General features: G+C 37.1%; 1 protein-coding gene across 1 annotated transcript in view; it reads left to right on the top strand.

Moving 5' to 3' along the window:
* The window catches only part of MTMR2 (myotubularin related protein 2), a 111529-nt gene that overhangs the window by 37171 nt on the left and 54313 nt on the right, over positions 1-20045 (top strand). Inside the window, exon 2 of the mRNA XM_081799053.1 lies at positions 6598-6703. Within this exon, the coding sequence (XP_081655179.1) occupies positions 6598-6703 (106 nt within the window). The remainder of the gene's footprint in view (positions 1-6597; positions 6704-20045) is intronic.

Here is a 20045-nt window from a genome sequence, read left to right as displayed (position 1 = left end):
GAAGGAAAAGTTAAGAAAAGTGAGATATTTGGAAAGGATACCATCTGTCTGTAGACAGGGATTGGTTTCCTTGAGTTTAAGATTATAGACACTGTGAGTAGTTCCCAGAAATGATGAAGTCCAGGGTATGACCACAGAAGCACATTGCTGATGTGGGAATGTGGGTGAGCGGTGTAGGAACTGAGGAATTTTGAGATAGGTGGTTGCTGGTTTATCCTTGTGGATATTAAAATTCCCATGATGATGGCTTTGGAGCAGAGAGAAGCTTTGGAGAAGAGAAAGTCAGACAACTGAAAAAGTCCTTAATGAGTGAGTGAGGAGTAATTAAAAGGTAGGTGGCTAACAGTAACAGGGAAGCTGTAGATGCAAATGCCAGGAGGAGGAGGAGGAGGAGTCAGTCTAGTAGTAGAAACGTGAGAGTGGAGCTGGGGAAGTGCTATTTTCACCTTTGGGTTTAAGATGCTGGAGAAGAGTCTCCTTTAGAAAAGGCTACAGGGGAGTGGGTTCCTGGGAGGAGGGGTCAACTGAGGCAGAGAGGTGGAGGGAAAATTCCGTTGAAGATGTGAGGCATTTGAGTCACTCTGAAGTAAAGATTCTGGTGTAAAGGTTAGGAAGAGTTAGTAGCTGAAAGAAGACCTGAGCAGGGAAAATAGATGGAGGAAGCATAGACAAGAAGGTCTGGCATTTTTGCAGAGAGGCTCAGGATGACCAGGATAGGAGGAATGTTTGGACTGACTGCCTTGAAGTTTGTGGGCCTAGGAAAAGTGAGGACCAAAGTAGTATTGGTTACTTAATGAGGTTAGCAGACTGCAGTCTTTGCTCTGAGTTCAAATGCCTTGCCAGTTACAAGGTTCTTATCCTCTAGCAGTTTATAATTTAAAAAAGAGGTGGCCATGTAACCCAAGAACTCTGGTCTAATGTGGCAAGTGTTAGGTGTAATTATAGAGTATAGGCAGAAGTCTGTGAAAGTGCAGAGGAATGAGAGGTTAGTTCTAGCTGGAACAGCAGGGGAGGACTTCTTGGAAAGCTTGCTTTTTAACTGGGTCTTAAAGAGTCGGTAGGATGTTAATAAATAGATGGGGATAAAGAGACATTCTGTTTTGGAATGGCATGAGCAAAGATGTGCATTCAGGGAAATACAGAGCTTGTTTGTGGAATGGTTCATAAAAGATCAACATAGAGAGTTTGACCTCAACATAAGCAAGGGAGCAGTGGAAAAGAGCGGTGAACATTAGGTTGTATTATACCAGTGGCCCGTGGCGATCAGAAGCATGCACAGAGCGCATCTGACAGAAGGAAAAAACCACTGAAAATAGAGCTCTGCTTTCTAGGGTGTCTGTGGCCACCTCCATTCTGGCCATAAAGGGCAGCACTTCCTGTTTATACCAGGAGAACTTTGAATAGTTCTCCTGTGGTGTGTATGCGTATGTGTATGTCTGCCATCATCACAAGAACAGCCCTGGGATATACCCTGGCCCTATCTCTTCCAGTCTCTCCTTGCTTGCCTGGGGTTTAAAACCTTTTGTAAACTGGTTACATTGAATTTACACATCAGTGCTTCTTCACGTATAACACGGTGGATTATAATATCTACTACCCATGTTTATGCATGTCTGGAAAGAGAAGTTAATAATTAAAAGCTATTTGCCACATTTATGCTTGAAGGACTGATTCTTTGAATCCGAGACTGCAAGTTATTAATTACAGAACCTGGTTTTGTTTGTTATTTCCCTTAGATATATTTACTTCATACTTGGACTTTAAAGAACCCTTTGGTTTTTCAGTGGGACATGCTATTATATCTTCTCTGTCAAAATTATTTTTTCTAAGTAATACGCTACCCATAATTCCACATTGTGTTTTATTGCCTTTAATTTTGTCTTCTCTCAGAAGGTCATATGTATAACAAGTAGTATTGCACATGTGAACTTGTCCAAAGTAGACTTTATGAGGTGCTGGTTGCCATATCATTTAGAATTGTTTGGCTATACAGAATATAAAACTCTATTACAGTGATTTTAAAAATTGAACTTCAGGGGTGCCTGGGTGGCTCAGTTGGTTAAGCATCTGACTCTTGGTTTTGGCTCAGGTCATGATCCTCATAGGTGGTGAGATCGAGCCCTGCATCGGGCTCCATGCTCAGCGGGGAGTCTGCTTGAAGATTCTCTCCCTCTGCACCCTCTCTCCACTTGTGCATACCTTCTACCTCTCTCTCTCTCATAAATAAATAAATCTTAAAAAAATTGAACTTCATTTTTTTACATAAAAAAATCCCATAAGTAGGGAGTTGGTGTGGATTCAACTGCTCAGTGATACCATGAGGACTTACGTTCTTCCTGTTATTTGGCTCCCTGTTCTTAGCAGGCCAGCATGTTGGTCATGTTTACAAGATGGCTGCAGTATTTCTAAGCTTTACGTTCTTGTTCCAGTCAAGAGAAAGTGGGAAAGGTTAAGGGCTAACCTGCTGTTCCTGCTCACCTTTATTACGAAAATAAAAAGTTTCCGTAACTATTAACATAGTTCCTCTTAAATCTCATTGACCATAGTTGTGTCACACGGTTCTCCCAACCACAGGGGAGCCAAAAGGAGGCATGTCATGTTGGGCTGGGCACAAACTGCCCTAATCAAAGTCAGGGAGAAAAAAGAGGTATGTATGCATATGGAGTCGGCAACAAATAATGTCTCTCAAAGTACTGTGCCAATTGATTATTTTACCTGTTATTTTAACACAGATGGCATTTAATTAGTAAGAAGTTGGCTACAACAACAAAACAGAAAAAAGAAGAAAGGGAGAAAACATTCTCTGTCAGTTTCTCTATACTTACATTACAAAACTAGATAATAGAATTTCTTATGACTGCTCCTTTGTGTAGTATTATTATATGTTGTTGGCTATAAACAAATAACAACTACAGTCATACCTTGAAATAGTTAATAGAATAAATATATGTTTGCATTTGAAAAAAATGTTACGAAGTGTTCCAATTGGAATACTGTTTTTAATCCATTTAAATGAATTTCTTTTGGGAGAGATGATTTTCACGTTGTATGAATATATAAAAACATTTTGCAGGGTGCCTGAGTGGCTCAGTTGGTTAAGCGTCTGCCTTCAGCTCAGGTCATGATCCCAGGGTCCTGGGATTGAGCCCTGTATCGGGCTCCCTCCTCCAGGGGAAGCCTGCTTCTCCCTCTGCCTTTGCCTGCCACTGCCCCTGCTTGTGCTTTCTCTCTTTCTCTGTCCAATAAATAAATAAAAAAATCTTAAAAAAAAAAAACCCAAACATTCTGCAGATGGCATGATCTTATAAATGGAGAACTGTAAAGGCTCTACCAAGAAACTGTTACAACTAATAAACAAATTCAGGAAAGTTGCAGGATACAAAAATCAACATGCAGAAATCAGTTGTGTTTCTGTATACTAACAACAAATCCTCCAAAAAAGAAATTAAGAAAACAATTCCATTGTAGTAGCATCAGAAAGAGTAAAATACTTAGGAACAGATTTAACCAAGGAGGTTAAAAACTTGTGCAAACTATAAAACTATGATGGAAGAAACTGAAGGCATAAATCAATGGAAAATTATGCTGTGTTAATGGAGTAGAAGAACTAATCATAAGATGTCCATGCTGACCAAAGTGATCTACAGATTCAATGCATTCTCTGAAAATTCCAGTAGCATTTTTCATAGAAAAAAACAATCCTAAAATCATTGTGGTAACACAAAAGACCCCAAATAGCTAAAGCAGTCTTGAACGTGAAGAACAAAGTGGGAGGCATCATACTTCCTATCTTCAAACTATATTTCGAAGCTGTAGTTATCAAAACAGTATGGTACTGGCATAAAAAGACACATAGATCAGTGGAATAGGATAGAGAGCCCAGAAATAAAACCACACATACACAGTTAACTTGTCTTTGAAAAGGGTGGCAAGAATGTACAATGGTTTTGGTAAAAATGGATATCCACATGCAAAAGGATGAAATTGAACCCTGATGTTGCACCATACACACAAATCAAACCAAAATGGATTAAACATTTAAATGTGAGGCCTGAATCTGTAAACATCCTAGAGGAAAACTGGGGAAAATCTCCTTGGCATTGGTCTCGAGAACGGTTTCTTGGGTCTGACACCACTGGCATGGCAACAGAAGCAAAAGTAAACTGGTGGGACTATGTCAAGCTAAAAGGTTTCTCTACAGCAAACGAAACAACAAAATGAGAAAGGGACTACAGAATATGAGAAAATACTTTCAAACCATAGATCTGAAAAGGGGGAAATGGAGAGATACTGAGCAAAAGGGACAAAGTGTTAGATACAAAGTGAATAGTTCCAGGGACCTAATGTATAGCATGGTGACTGTTGTGAGTAATACCGTGTCATATACTTGAACTTGCCAAAAGAGGATCTCAGATTTTCTCCCCCCCCCCCCAAAAAGGTAATGATGTGAGGTGATGGATGTTTATGTTAGCTTGGTTGCCGTACTCATTTCATGGTGTATACGTATATCAAAACATCATGTTGTACACCTTCATGTGTCCTACACAGTTCGGCTTTAACAGTCACACTCCAGTAAAGCTTAAAAATGGAACAAGAGAAAATGAAGTGACAATTTCTTTTGGAGGAGATGATTTTCACAGTGTATAAATAATTTAGTTATTGTTACAGGCAGGTTTATGGTGGACAAATTTTAAAACAATCTGGTTTTTAAGTGTCACATCTCAAGATGGATTATTTTATCAAAATCTAATGAAAAAATTTTGACTTTGGGTGTGAGGAAGACTTTCAGTATGTTGGGAATGGAGCTTTAGAAAAATGTATTTTTTAATTAGAACTTTAAACTTCAAAGTGTCTGAGATTTTTCCACCCTTTTTTTTTTTTTTACTTTAAATAATTTTAAATTTGTTTTACTGACAAAAGGAAATGATGTAAATCATTCAGTTTGTGGCATAGGTATATTGTCACTATGTTTTGGAATTTAACAAACATAATACATGTTAACAGTATACATAGGCACTGTGGTAGATTTTGTGGAAAATGAAGACACAGTTCTCCCTTTTGGGGTAATTGGGGTAATTTAATTAAATTGTGATTACTTAATTATTTAATGGAAGAAGTAGGTATTTAAGACAGGCTTATATAGAATTTGATTTAGTGGAAAGATATAAGTGCAAAGACAAGCTCATCTTTCTATAGCTTCTGTCCTTCTGCTTCTCTAGCCCTGTTGAACTCTTTGTAGTTTCTCAAGTGTTCTGGGCTCTTTGATTATTCTGTATCTTTGCAGTGCTTTTTGTTTGTATGTTTTTAGAATTCCCTTACTTGTTTGTCAGCTTGGCAATTTCCTGTCTTCCAAGACTGTTCAAAGAACATCTTCTCTGTGAAATCTTCCCTGAACTTCCTGGGTAAAGTTGGGTTCTTCCTTTTCCTTTCTCCCACAGTGCATTCTCTCTGTTTCTGTCTCTGTCTCTGTCTCTGTGTCTCTCTCTGTGTTTGTAGTGTGTTAACCTCGAAAGTAAAACGGTCAGTTACATTACCAGCAAAATGGATTTATTGAGGAATAAAAGGATTGCAATTTGAGACATGCAAGTTATGGCAAAACCATAGGCAAGTCCAGAGAACAAAGGAGAGGAATGACTCTTTTATGTGGAAAAGGGGGCATTCAGAGAAGCAGTTATAAACTTCGTGTTATAAACACAAAGCCCATTGGACTAAACTGGGTGTTTGAAGTGTAGTGGCTTTATTTGGCTGAGTTGTGACAGTCTCTTTGGCTGGGCTGTTGCCAGGCAAGGAGAAAATCTTCCTCCTACTGGAGTAGTAAAATACAGGCTTCTTCCTGTTGGGAATGCAGAGGGCTGCAAAGAATAGTAGGGTGTGAGAGTTCCCCCTTCTTGCCTCCTATTTTTTTTTTTTTAAAGATTTTTTTAAATTTATTTTTTTTGACAGAGAGAGACACAGCGAGAGAGGGAACACAAGCAGGGGGAGTGGGAGAGCGAGAGAGAGAAGCAGGCTTCCCGCTGAGCAGGTAGCCCCATGCGGGGCTCGATCCCAGGACACCAGGATCATGACCTGAGCTGAAGGCAGACGCTTAATGACTGAGCCACCCAGGCGCCCCGCCTCCTGACTATTTTAAAGGGGGCTTCCTTTATTCAGTTTCACAGGGCTCAGTATCATTATCACAACACACCATTTATTGATTTGTCTGTCTCTGCCACAGTTTGTGAGCTTCGTGAACATGAGGGCTAAGTTATATTTATCTCCAAATCCTAGTGCCTGGTGTAATGGTTTTATATATTGGATCATTCAGTGAGTGGTCATTGGATGAATGAATGGATGGTTGAATAAAGAGAAAGAATTAGCCCAGAGTTTATTCAGGAGTACTGGGGAGGTCTGTCCAGAGGGAATGTGGTGAGAATACTCAACCCTGCAGGTATGGAGAGTTTGTAATTTATTCGTATTTAGAGATAGGCTTGAACAGGCAAAGTAGGACTGGTTGGCAATGGAAGTTTTAATAAATAATGGAGTAATAATTAGTAAAAATTCTGACATTGTTCTTTAAAGCCCCCATTGTTGAAACACACTTGCTTTTGTATTTTGTAGTGCTTCCACGTCTCATTCAGAGAATTCAGTGCATACAAAATCAGCTTCTGTAGTATCATCGGACTCCATTTCAACTTCTGCAGACAACTTTTCTCCTGATTTGAGGGTACGTATGCTATTTTGATGTATTGTTTGTTAGCTGTTTGTGGCCGACACTGTGAACGTAGCCTGGCACTAGGTAAGCAGGAGATCTTGATGGAGTCGTCTCCCAAGACTTACGTCTCTATAAAATAGCCCAGAACAGGTCAGCAGATTTGGAAATCTTATTTATTTGTAAACGAAAAGTGTGTAATTCATTTCTAAGTTTGATAACTTTGAAGTTCTTTACAAAAAGATAACGGGTTTTGTTGTGGTATAAAAGATTTTCATGATTACTCCCATAATGATGGCTGCTAACAGCTAACCTTTTTTGGGTACTTACCATGTCCCGAGTGTGTTTCTAAGTCCTGTAATGAAATATCTCTTGTAATACTTTTTCCAGTTCTACGAAGTAGAGACTATTTTCATCACCATTCTAGGGATAATAATAACTCATAGAGATTAATAACATGTCCAAAGTCTCATCACTAATAAATTCTCTAGCTAATCTAGCTCACGTAGTCCAGTTCTGGAGCTAAGTCACTTAAATATTGTACTATAGTTGCTACACATCTCATTATAGTTTAAATATTCTTGTATTTGTTCAAGGTCTTGTTGCTATGAAATTAACCGCACCAGTGATATCCTGTAGCACTTTGTATGTTTTTGGATTCATCTGCCTTTCTAGAGCTGCTTATCTTTGAATGATGGAGAAAATGAATTTCATGTGCAGTGCTAACCCTTAAACCTTAGAGTCTTTTTATCCTAACAAAGTGGCTGCTTTCCCAATTTTAATGAGAACATTGTTTATATTCATGAAGTCATTTGCTGTTGAGCATATACTGAGACTGTATCTTTTTCTTGTGTTTCATTTTCAAAACAGAATCCAACAAATATAAGAATACAGATTACAAATATCTGTAAAGGCTTCTGCTTTTTTGTCCTTATGTGTTGTGAATTGTCATAAAATAATAGTTTGGGTATAACCTGACTTTAAACATCACTAAAAATAATAAAGATTTATCTTTATAATCTGGATATATGTTGTGCTAATTATGAAGGCTTCATAATGTCTTTAGCTGTTATCTTGATGCATAACATACATTAAGGGCAGGGTTCATCATTAATAATAATGGATATAAACCCATTGTTCCCTCTCCTTAATTTGTTGCTATTTAAAAACATATCTTTTATATATGTATCGAACTTTATTCATTATGTTAATAAAAATCCACTGAAGGCCTGTGAATTTTTTTGGCCTACTTCTAGGCAGATTATATTAGTTAAAAACATCATTTTTTTTTTTTTAAGATTTTATTTATTTATTTGAGAGAGAGAGCAAGTGAGCAAGCACAGGGGGAGGAGCAGAGGGAGAGGGACAAGCAGACTCCGTGTTGAGCATGGAGCCTAATGTGGGCTCAGTACCTCAACCCTGAGATCACGACGTGAGCCAGAACCAAGAGTTGAATGCCCAGCTGACTGAGCCACCCATGTGCCCCACATAATTTATTTTTAACTTTATGTTGTGATTGATGAAGAACTCATACTGGGAATGGGAGAAATGTCACTTTTGCTCCTTGCTATGCCTGCATTATTAATATTCAACCTGCTGTTTCTTGCCTGAAATAAAGTATAAATAAATGGTTCAAAATAAACCATTTGTGTGTTCTTGTGAGGGTTAATTTAGTTAAACTATTTAACTAGGCACGCATGTGAATTGCAGTACATCGCAGGATACTGAAAGGTGGCCTCTGCTCTCAGCTTTTTTGAAGGCAGGTCTACTTCATTTCCTCGACACCTTACATATAAATAAGAGTGACCGACTTATATTGGGACAAAATGAGGGTCATAATGTTAACTTGTATATTAAACATTGTAATTTATTTCTTATTAGATATTTTTAAAAATTTAGAACACTTTTTGGATTTACAGAAAAATTGCAAAGATGGTAGGGAGTTCCTATATACTTGACCTCCAGTTTCCTCTATTATTAATGTCTTACATTTGTATGGTACATCTCTCAAAAATAATGAACCCATGTTGATACATTATAATTAACAAAAGCCCACACTTTTTTCAAATATCCTTAGTTTTTACCTGATCTCCTCGTTTTTGTTCTAGGATCCCATCCAGGATATCCCATTACATTTAGCAGTCATGTCTCCTTAGGTGTCTCTTGGCTGTGACCGGCTTTTTGACTCTTTGTTTTTGATGATCCTGACAATTTTAAAGAGCACTCGTCAGATGTTTTATAGAATGTCTGATATTTTACCCATAGACCGGCATTATGTCTTTTGGGGAAGAAGACCACAGAGGTAAAGGGCCATCTTCATCACATCATGTCAAGGGTATATACTATCAGCATGATTTATCACTTTTGATGTTAACCTTAATCACTTGGTGGACGTAGTATTAGGGTTTTTCACTGCAAAATACTGTTTTTTACCCCCTCCTTTTTATACTATACTCTCTGGAAGGAAGTGGCTATGCACAGCCCACATTTAAGCCCACCTTGTTGAGAGTGGGACATCTACATACATTTTTCATAATTCTTCTGTATGGAGATTTGTCTCTTCTCTCTCAATTATTGCTTTATGCAGCTATTTATTTATATCAGTATTTACTTGTAGATATCTACTGTATATTTTGGATTTTAATTCAGTACTACTTTGTTGCTCAAATTGTCCCAACTCCAAATTGAGAGTTATTTCAGTCAGATCTTCTGTCCCTTTGATATTTTCCCATCATTGTGGTTTTTTTGTTTTGTTCTGAGCTCTGTGTTACTACTTAAAGTAAGCACTACAGGATACTCCAGGCTCATCTTGATATTTCCTGCCTCAGTCTTAAAATAGTCATCCATTTCTCAAGGAGCCCAGTTTCTTTTATTGGAGAATGGTATTAGAAACCAAGATCTGGGCACTAGGTGTCCTCCCTCCCTCCCTTCCTCCCTTCTGCCCTCCCTCCCTCCCTTCCTCCCTTCCTTCCTTCCTTCCTTCCTTCCTTCCTTCCTTCCTTCCTTCCTTCCTTCCTTCCTTCCTTTCCAAAAAGGAACAAAGTTATTTTCCTTCTGAAGCATAAGGTCATTTGCATGCATTTTATTTGGAAGTAATATCATGGGTAGGGTGATCATATATGCACGTTTGTCTGGAGTATTATTTTATGCATGTTGTCCCTTCAGATTTAACATTAGATACAAAAATGTACCGAATTATTGACTTTCTTAGCACTATAGGATACCAAGGGAATCTTTTGAAGTTCTACATCAGCTCCATGACTGTAGGAATTCTATTAGTGCCTTATGAATTTAGCATCTTTCACAACTTAGAGGGTCCCTCAGAATCTTTATGAGAAGAATGAAGAGACAGTTGTTAAATGTTAAACTAAGGAGAAGATGGTTTTGGGCAACAAAGGTCAACTGTACTTTCCTTAGTAGTGTGTAGGCTGCCTGTTACCCTGTTCCCTCATTTTTAAAGTTATCTTTGATTAAAAAAAAAAAGTTATCTTTGATTACTAGTCTTTTTTTCAATTGTGGAAGGGAGACGAATGATTAACATTACATTAAAGGTTAGTATCCTTTAAAAAATGCAGCCTAATTGCAAATATGTGCTCTTTTCAGAGGTGGGGTGGGAAGAAGAATGTGCTTCTAATACTTGAAAAAAAATCTAATTTGGTACTGATAAACATTGATACATGCCTCATCTTGTTTAACTTTCACAACAGTCCTGTGAGACAGATACTGTTACTCCATGGGACCAGTGAGAAACCTGGTATTCAGAAGAGATTAATTAAGTTCTGTGTTTTAAGGCACACAGCTAGGTGTTGCCCTTACTTGGGCTCAGGTTGGTCATATTCCTGTACAGCACATTACCCCGAGAGACTAGCCTGCTGTGACTTTGCTGCAGTTTTCAAATGTGTAGTGAGCTTTTCTTAAGGGACAAAGAATATCGTTAATACATTTTTTGAGGTAGCAATAGCAGTTTTCAGTATTACTTCCTTAATAAATGAAAATTGCTTTTCTAAATAATCAGAAAAAGAGGCTTTTTGTAGTAAAGATCTGATCATCCCTCTCCTCAATTTTGTTAGTTGATGGATATTTTGCTTTTAGTATGTATACCTTTAGTGGCCATAAAATAGAAGTGTGCTAGTTAATTATAGGTGGACCTAACTGCAGACAGCTATGTGTTGTTTTCTGCCTGATCGTGGTTTGGCTCTATGCGTGAGATGAGGGGCTTGGTATGGTAGTTGTGAAAATCATCATTCACAGATGATTTGAAGTTGGTTAACCTCTAGACTTTGAGTTCTCCACATAGCCTCAACTGTTTATCCCTGCCCTGAGCCTTAACCTTTTTAAAGCTCCTTTAGTAACAGCTTTTAAATAGAAGTATAAAAAACACCATGCGCTGAAAAGCTAATCCAATTTCACTGAGAATCTTAAATCAAATTATAGAAGTTTTCTGTTATAGGTATTATGCAGTGACACTTTCCTGAAAAGTTGATTAACAGCTGAATGTGAAAGCTTCTGTTGAGGATTTCTTATTGAAACAAGATTTGTTGCTTCTGCATCAGAAAAAGAATGGAAAATTAGAGGGGGTATGGAACTATGCTAGTTATCTGAAACTTGTATTTATTCAAGTGGAATTCTCTTTGTATTTTTCACCTTTTCAGCATTGCTTGTTGTGGAAAGAGTCATATACAGGTAAAATCCAATACATACGTTTCTGAAAAATTGAGCACAAATTCAGCCTTGGTAAATTCAATTGTGCTTCCTTAGTGAATAATTGTAGAGTGTTTCTGTTTGCTTCATTTCCTCTTCACTTGGCAGTGGAAATTATTTAATTTCAATTAAAAAGTTTCAAAAAAAAATCCTTTCATACAAAATTTTCCCCTCCCCCCTTTTTTCTCCACCCCTCTTTCTTATAAAAATTTTAATGCAAATGCATTTTTTTTTATAAATCTGCAGTTTTTAAAATTAGGCTTTCTTTAATAAGAATTTTTTTTTTCCTGTTATGGTAGACTTTTTAAAAATTTTTTTATTGTTATGTTAATCACCGTACATTACATCATTAGTTTTTGATGTAGTGTTCCATGATTCATTGTTTGTGTACAACACCCAGTGCTCCATGCAGAGCGTGCCCTCTTTAATACCCATCACCAGGCTAACCCATCCTCCCACCCCCCTCCTGTCTAGAACCCTCAGTTTGTTTTTCAGAGTCCATTGTCTCTCATGGTTTGTCTCCCCCTCCGATTTACCCCCCTTCATTCTTCCCCTCCTGCTATCTTCTTCTTCTTCTTTTTTTTTTTTAACATATAATGTATTATTTGTTTCAGAGGTCTACAGATCTGTGATTCAGCAGTCTTGCACAATTCACAGCGCTCACCATAGCACATACCCTCCCCAGTGTCTATCACCCAGCCACCCCATCCCTCCCACCTCCCACCACTCCAGCAACCCTCAGTTTGTTTCCTGAGATTAAGAATTCCTCATAACAGTGAGGTCATATGATACATGTCTTTCTCTGATTGACTCATTTCGCTCAGCATAACACCCTCCAGTTCCAAGAACATATTTTTAAAGTTTAACACTTAGTGGAATTAAGAACCTAGGAAACTGGTGTCTGGTTGGTTTATTTGCTGACTGAAATAATTTCTATGAAATGCAGGATTTAAAAATTCAGATGCATTGCTCTGTTTATAAAGTGTAGTTTGTATAGCATTGGGTTTTAATTAAAGTAAGTTCCTTAAATGGTGGTGACTAAAAGATAAAAGTTGGGCTATGCAACATTTCCTTTGTAGATGTCTGCAGTAAGGCATTTATACCAATGTTGGTCTGTAATTCAAAATCAAATATTAAAATAGAATTGTACTTTATGTCTTTTATCTCTATTTTAGAAGGCCTGTTTGATCTTAGAATATATATGTTATATGACTTATATATAATTTATGTATATATAAGTATATATTATGTATATGAGATAAAAATTGTAATATTTTGGGTTTTGTTTTTAGCCATCTGCCCCTATCTTATAATATTTAGTAGGCTTACATCAAGTAAATTTGCTTATCTTTTTATGTTATATTATTCATATTTTCTTTATGAAACAAAGGTCAGAGATAATTGGATTATTTCTTATCTAGAATGCATGAATGTTGACATGTTCTGAAAATAGGCAAATCTAGTCAGAATGAGTTAAGACTCATTGAGCAGATATTAAATAGACAGTGAACAGTATCTATTACACATAGTCATTTCAATAGCCAGAGGAAAAATGATTGAAGTTAGCACTTACTAACAGAAGTTAACACCACTACTGCTCACACTGACATAAACTCTTGAGAGTCTACAAATTGAAAAGAACAACTTTAGCCAGGTAAAGGATATCTCTCAAAACTCCACAATAAAGTCTTATACTTAGTGGGGAAATGTTAGAAGCATAGTCTTTAAACTTAGAAACATGATGCTAGAATTCCTAGCCAGTAAATAAGAAAAGAATAAATAATGTAAGAAATAAAAGGAAGAAAGCAAGCTTTTTTTATTTACAGATGATTGTCTATATGGACAATTTAAGAAAAATCTATATGCAAACTACCAACACTGTTGCTGGATACAAGATAACTTTGAAAAAGATAAATCATGCTTCTGTTCCTTAACAAAAATGTTTGGACAGTGTGATTTTAAAAAGATTTCCAGTCATAAGAGCAACAAAAGTACATTACTCAGGGATACATCTAATAAAAGATGTGTAAGAACTTTATGGAGAAAGTTATAAACTTTATTAAAGCACTTAAATCTAAATAAATAGATGAGTAGATGCAATCGCCTGGAGATGTCAAATATTTTCAGTATCTATCTGTTAGTTCAATATAATTTCAAACCAAATTCAAAAGTTTGTCTTGCAGAACTTGGCAAGTTGATCCTAAAATTTATGTGGAAAGGTAAAATGTCAAGATTATTTAGGAGGAAAAATGAAGAGGGGGGATTCACTTAATTAGTTTGTAAAGCTAAAGTAATTAGAACAGAATAGATCAAGGAGACACCTGACAGAGTTCAAGAATGACTGGTATTTGTAGGGACTCTGTATATGACAGAGATGGTGTAACAAATCAGTGGGGAAAGAATGAACTATTTGGAAATTATGCTGGGGTTGCCATATTGAAATAAAAAAAAAAAGTTGAGTTCCTAATTCACACATACACAGACAATGAATTCATTAGATTAAAAACCTAAAATTGAAAATCAGAATATTAAAATTTTAGAAGAAAATATGTGATAATATCTTTATTACTTTCATCAGGAAGGAATTCTTAAATGAGACCTAAAAATATTAACCATAAAAGATTATCATTAAATAAAAAATAAATTTAGAAAGTTTTATTTATAAAAAAATTAAGTTTTATTGTGCTAAAATGGTAAGTAAGGACCTTTTCTTGCTTATTAATTACTGTTCATCTGACCTCTCTAATCTTAAGCTCTACCCTTAGTTATATCCCTACTGCATAGAACAGTACCTGAATGAATGTGACTTAAAAGCTATTTCATACTTGTGGCCAGTTGCAACACTGGAGACATTTGTCCTCTCATTTGCTTTGTTTAGTTGGTGGAAAAGTTTGAGGAGCACGCCTCATCAAGTGACTCTTGAAACGACTTGTTAGCTATATCTGGGAAATGGAAGAAGGAAATTCTGTGTTTTATTCATAGTTCCAAATAAAATCTGTGTATTTATTCATTAACTCACTGCACTCTCTTAAAATTTCCTGGGTGTTCTGAGGAAACAGTGTCCATTAAGACATGGTTTCCGCAATCATGAAGCTTAGAGTCATGTAGTGGGAAAGGAGGTAAGGAAATCAGTGATTATTGCATGATAGATACTATGAAGAAGGCATACTATGGGAGCAAAGAGGACAGAACATTCTAAAACATTCTAAAGCAGAACATTCTAAAGTTTATATTACAGGTAAGGCGCTGCTACATTTAAAAATACTTATGAGAAAATATTTGGAGGGCATTTATTAAAAATAAGAATTTAAAGAAAAATTCATTGGGTAAAAAAAAAAAAAAGACTTGCTGTAAGCCCCTTGAGGGCAGATATATTTGCCTTATTCCCTGTTGTATCCTTAGAGCTCAGTATCTAGAATGTGGAAGGTACTCAGGAAAAATTTGTTGACTGAATCAGTAGAAGAGAATGAGAAATATGAAGTTGTTGATGCTTATTATCCTTTCATTCTTTTTTTTTAAAAATATTTTATTTATTTATTTTGACAGCACAAGCAGGGGGAGTGGCAGAGGCAGAGGGAGAAGCAGACTCCCCGCTGAGCAGGACCCTGGGGTTATGACCTGAACTGAAGGCAGATGCCTAACCAACTGAGCCACTCAGGCACCCCATGGGTCTTTTCATTCTTAATAGTCCCCTAGGTCTTTTGTCTGGTAGGTTTGCCATTCTCTGATCTAGCTAGTGCACCATCATAAGGCTTCTTCCTCTGAAGTCACTTTCATAATGTGATACCCCTATTTAAAAATTCTCCAGGGAGGGGGCAGCCTGGGTGGCTCAGTTGGTTAAGTGTCTGACTCTTGGTTTTGGCTCAGATCATGATCTCAGGGTCCTGGGATTGAGCCCTGTGTTGGGCTCCCGCTCAGCGGGGAGTCTGCTTATCTCCCTTTGCCCCTCACCCCACTTTCTCTCTCTCTCTCTCTCTGGAATAAATAAAAAAATAAGTCTTTTAAAAAAACTCTTCCAGGGGATCCCTGTTTCTTACAGAAAGTGTAGACTTCTAAGCCTTGTGTTCAAGCTTCTCCATGTTTGGTCCCATCAAAACTATCACACCGTATGTCCATCTTTTCCAAAAGATAACCCCACCTCTATAAACTGGGATTCTTTTTATAGTTCCTTAGATGTCATGTGCTCATTCCCACTTCCATTCATGATGGCTCACACATCTGGAATGTACTCCCTTCTGCTCTTCAGTGAAACAGATCATGGTCAGTATGTTAATAATAGACTCAGCCCCATCCAGTGATTCCAGTCCGTTATGATCTTTTTTTCCTGATAGAAGCTAAATGGATAATAATCAGAGAGTTAAATGTTGAAAAAAACTTTGAAGAAATTATATGAGGAAAATTTGGAAGAGAGACAGAAGGTAGTCACTAATTCATTTCTGTCTTCAAAAAGCCACCAAAATCCACTTGAAAATGTTCACAGTTGTCTCATTTCTATCCTTAATAGGGAAATGATTTCACTCCAAACTCTCATGGTTTCCATTTAACTGAAATTTTTCTCTCCAAAGTTACCATCATCTCTCTTTTGTAAGATTTTATCTTTTATAACAACACTAGTTTTTTTTTTTTAATGAAAGTAATATAATGAAATAAAAATTTATGAGAAATAGAAATAGCCTTAAGGAAAAAGAATCACCAACACTTTTACTACTTAGTATGTAGTATGTAGAAACTCTTCCTTAAAAATTTCTACTTTTACAGTTACTAAGGCTGGGTATCAGTAAAACCTCCTCAGCTCTGCTCACCACAAGCTTATGATGGCAGCAGTTGGGTAGGCTCTAACAAGTAATGTCTTGCCTACCATTCTCTTAGGTTTGTAATTAATCTGATGTGATTTGAAGATATTACAAACCCCCATAAGGCTTAAAAGAATAAAAACTCCTAATGTGTTAAAATTAGTAAAAAGAGCCAAATAATTACAATAGAATCATAGAGATTATTTAAAAATCAGAAAGTATGAAAAAATGATAAATATGAAAGCAACAGGAATAATATTGACTGTATTCAGTTGATAGTAAGGAGGTAAGGAATAGTATATGTGCCTAAAGGTTATTTAATTAGGTGGAATACTAATTAATATGATGCTAATTCTGGAGAAGACAAGAAGTGTTTCAGACTTCAAGACTGAGCATAATGAAAGTGCTGCTGATATAATTTCTGTTACAACCCACACATGATTCCATATAATCATCTTTATATATACAGAGAAGGCACATAATGAAAGATACTTGACAAAATTCAACATCTCTTTCAGATTTTTAGAACTTTTTAATTAGAAAGGAATAGGTAAATATTTATGTAAGCATCTTACTTAATAGTACAGTATTAAAACAAGTATTCGCATTAAAGAACAAGATAGGGTTACCTACTATCATGCCTACGTTAATTAGCATTGTGTATAAGTACTATCTGATGCAATTAGATAAGAGAAATACATGGTAGGCATATTATTGAAAAGGAAGAGGCAAAATAAGCATATTTTTACCTGGAAATCAAGAAAATCAAATGAATATTATTAGAAACAAAAGACTTTAATTAGATGACTAGTTATAAAAAGGAGGTTGGAAATCATCACTCTGTTGTAACAAGTAAAAAGCAGAACAAGTTGAAAGTCAACAACTCTTCTTAGATCTGTCAGAGAACTGAGGTCACAGGGCAAATTGCTGCCCTCCAAATTGGACAGACAGGTAGAGCAGAAACCCACAAGCAGAAACCTTCTCAGGAACCAGTATGGGGTTTCAAAACAGGAACTGTAATTGATGAATTGCTGGAGGCTCAGTGTGGACAAGTCAGAGTTAATAATTCCAGGACACCCTACATCTAGGAGATCTTCATACTTTTGTGAGTTTTACTGACAAAAACCCTACCAGGTTTCCACACAGAACAGTGAGAAAAATCTCTTGCTTTCTGGCAGAGGGAGGGGAAAAATAGCCAGTTTGAAATATGTCCAAAACATTCTGTTCTTTTTGGTAAGGCCTACCCTCAAGAGAAACTATTTTACTAGCCTATCCTACCTGGTTTTGTCAGAGCCTACCCGACCTGGGAGAAGGGAAATACCCAATTCTAGCCTCTAGTCTTCTACCTGGGGGAAGAGAAGTAGAAATACAAATACGAATAACCTCTAGCCATCCTGTCCCACCTTGGGGGTGGAGACTAAGAAGCACTTGTGAGTATTATGGCCCAGGGACACAAACTCCTTCAAAGACTGAGGACTGTAGGACTTAGTCATAGGACTATGGAACACTTCCCTTCCCACCTCCACACGTCGCCACCACATCGCTAAAGGCCTGCTTATTTCAGTTCGTTTTACCTAGTATGTCATGTCCAACTTTCAATACAAAAATTACAAAGCATACTAAAAGCCAAGTTTGATATGTAAGAATCAATAGCTTCCTATTATGAAAATAAAGTATTTTAAGTATACTTATATACTTAAGTATATATACTTAAGGGAGGGATAGAAATGCTCAATAGTGTTCAGATTTTAATTCTTGCTTATTCTGTAAATAATATGGTTAAAACTTGACAGGTTGATGCTAAAATTTGTAATGACAAAAGTCTGGAAACAATAGAAATGTTTTTTGGGGGGGTGATTATATGTTTATAATTGAGTACCATGCAGTCTTTGGAAAGAAGAGGTGGATCTCCACATGTGGATATGAAAATATATTCAAGACAGTTAAAAAAAATCAAGAATTGAACAGTGTGTATAAGTTACCATTTGTTGGGAATTGTGGGGGGAGGAGTAAAAGAAACTGTGGATACACAAACAGGTAGAATTACTTGGAGGCAGGTAGAATGGAAACAAGGAGACATGTTTGGAGGCTCTTTGAACAATTCCAAGTAAAAATTGGTAAAAGACATGTACTAGGGTAATGAAATAATGCAAAGTAAAGGACAGATTTGAAAACATATATATGTGGATGTAATGTGTTAAAGCTGCATGAATGTTGTAGATCAGGGGGAGAGAGGAGTCAAAGATGATGGCCCCCAATTTTAAACCTGATTACAATTTTTGGTTCGCTTCTTTTCTGACTGCCCCTCCTTTGTACACTTAGCTCTTCCTTTCTCCTCAGCCAGAAGAGATGACCCTAATGTGTCCTTCAGCCCTTGCTCACTCCCTGACTCGCTTCTTTCTTCCTTATGCTCTTTCTCCCCCTCACCTCGTGTCTTCAGCTATCGTTTCTTTATGGATGACTTCCACCTCTTAACCTCTGGTCCTGATCTCTTTCTCAGCCTCCCACCCCTCATGCCAGTTGCTTGCTATACAGTTGCACTAGGATGCTATCATGTCATGAGCATAATCACACGTAATAAGATCAGTGTAGTAAAGATCAAGTGTAGCTGCGGTTGCAAGGTCTATGTCACCTTGGAAAAGTTGCTGGACTTCTCTAAGGGTCAGTTACCCCATTTATAAATGGGAATAGCACTACTACTACTTCTCTTTCAGGGATATCATAAGCACTAGGTGAATAATGATCTTCTAAAAGCAGTGCATTAGCTAGGTCAGTTCATGATTTTATTTTCCTTGGTGTGGGGTGAAGTGAAATTAATTAAGAGAATATTTCATCTGTCTACCTAGCTACTTCTATTTCATTTTGACAGATGTTCTCTTATGAGGCATCTTTTTATCAAAGAAGGATTGTTGTGTATCACAAGAGTACATCCTCCTAACTTTTTTTTTTTTTAAGATTTTATTTATTTATTTGACAGAGAGACAGCGAGAGAGGGAACACAAGCAGGGGGGTGGGAGACGGAGAAGCAGGCTTCCAGCTGAGCAGGAAGCCCAAGTGAGGGCTCGATCCCAGGACCCTGGGATCACGACCTGAGCCAAGGGCAGATGCTTAACGACTGAGCCACCCAGGCACCCCTAACTTTTTGGTTTTAAATAAGATCTTTCTGTTATAAAATGATGTTGCTCATAGATAGTAGTCATTATTGTGGTTATTTTAATGTTCTCAGTTATTAGAAAATAAAAAGTCTGCAGCCCTATGTTCCCCCGCCCCCACTCACTCCCACAGTTTCTCCTATTTACATCTTGTATTAATGGTGCAGTTGTTATAATTGATGAACCAATACTTACACATTATTATTAATTAAAACCCGTAGTTTACATAAGGGTTCACTCTTTGTGTGGTACATTTTGTGGGTTTTGACAAATGTATAATGACATGTTTCCACCCTTACTGTATCATGCCTAGTATTTTCACTGTCCTGAAAATCCTCTGTGCTCCGCCTGTTTGTCTCCCCCCCACCCCTTTCACTGAACCCCTGACAACCACTCATCTGTTTACTGTCTACATCGATTTGCCTTTTCCAGAATGCGGTATAGTTGGAATCATCTAACACCTAGCCGGATTGGCTTCTCTCACTTAATGGCATGCCTTTAAGTTTCCTCCGTTTCTTTTTTTTTTTTTTTAAAGATTTTATTTATTTATTTGAGACAGAGAGAATGAGAGACAGAGAGCATGAGAGGGAGGAGGGTCAGAGGGAGAAGCAGACTCCCTGCCGAGCAGGGAGCCCGATGCGGGACTCGATCCCGGGACTCCAGGATCATGACCTGAGCCGAAGGCAGTCGCTTAACCAACTGAGCCACCCA

The sequence above is a fragment of the Leptonychotes weddellii genome, chromosome 11 (genome assembly GCF_054177405.1).
Source record: "Leptonychotes weddellii isolate Sample4059 chromosome 11, ASM5417740v2, whole genome shotgun sequence".
In the NCBI taxonomy this organism is placed as follows: Eukaryota; Metazoa; Chordata; class Mammalia; order Carnivora; family Phocidae; genus Leptonychotes; species Leptonychotes weddellii.
This window is presented reverse-complemented; position numbering and strand designations above follow the sequence as displayed.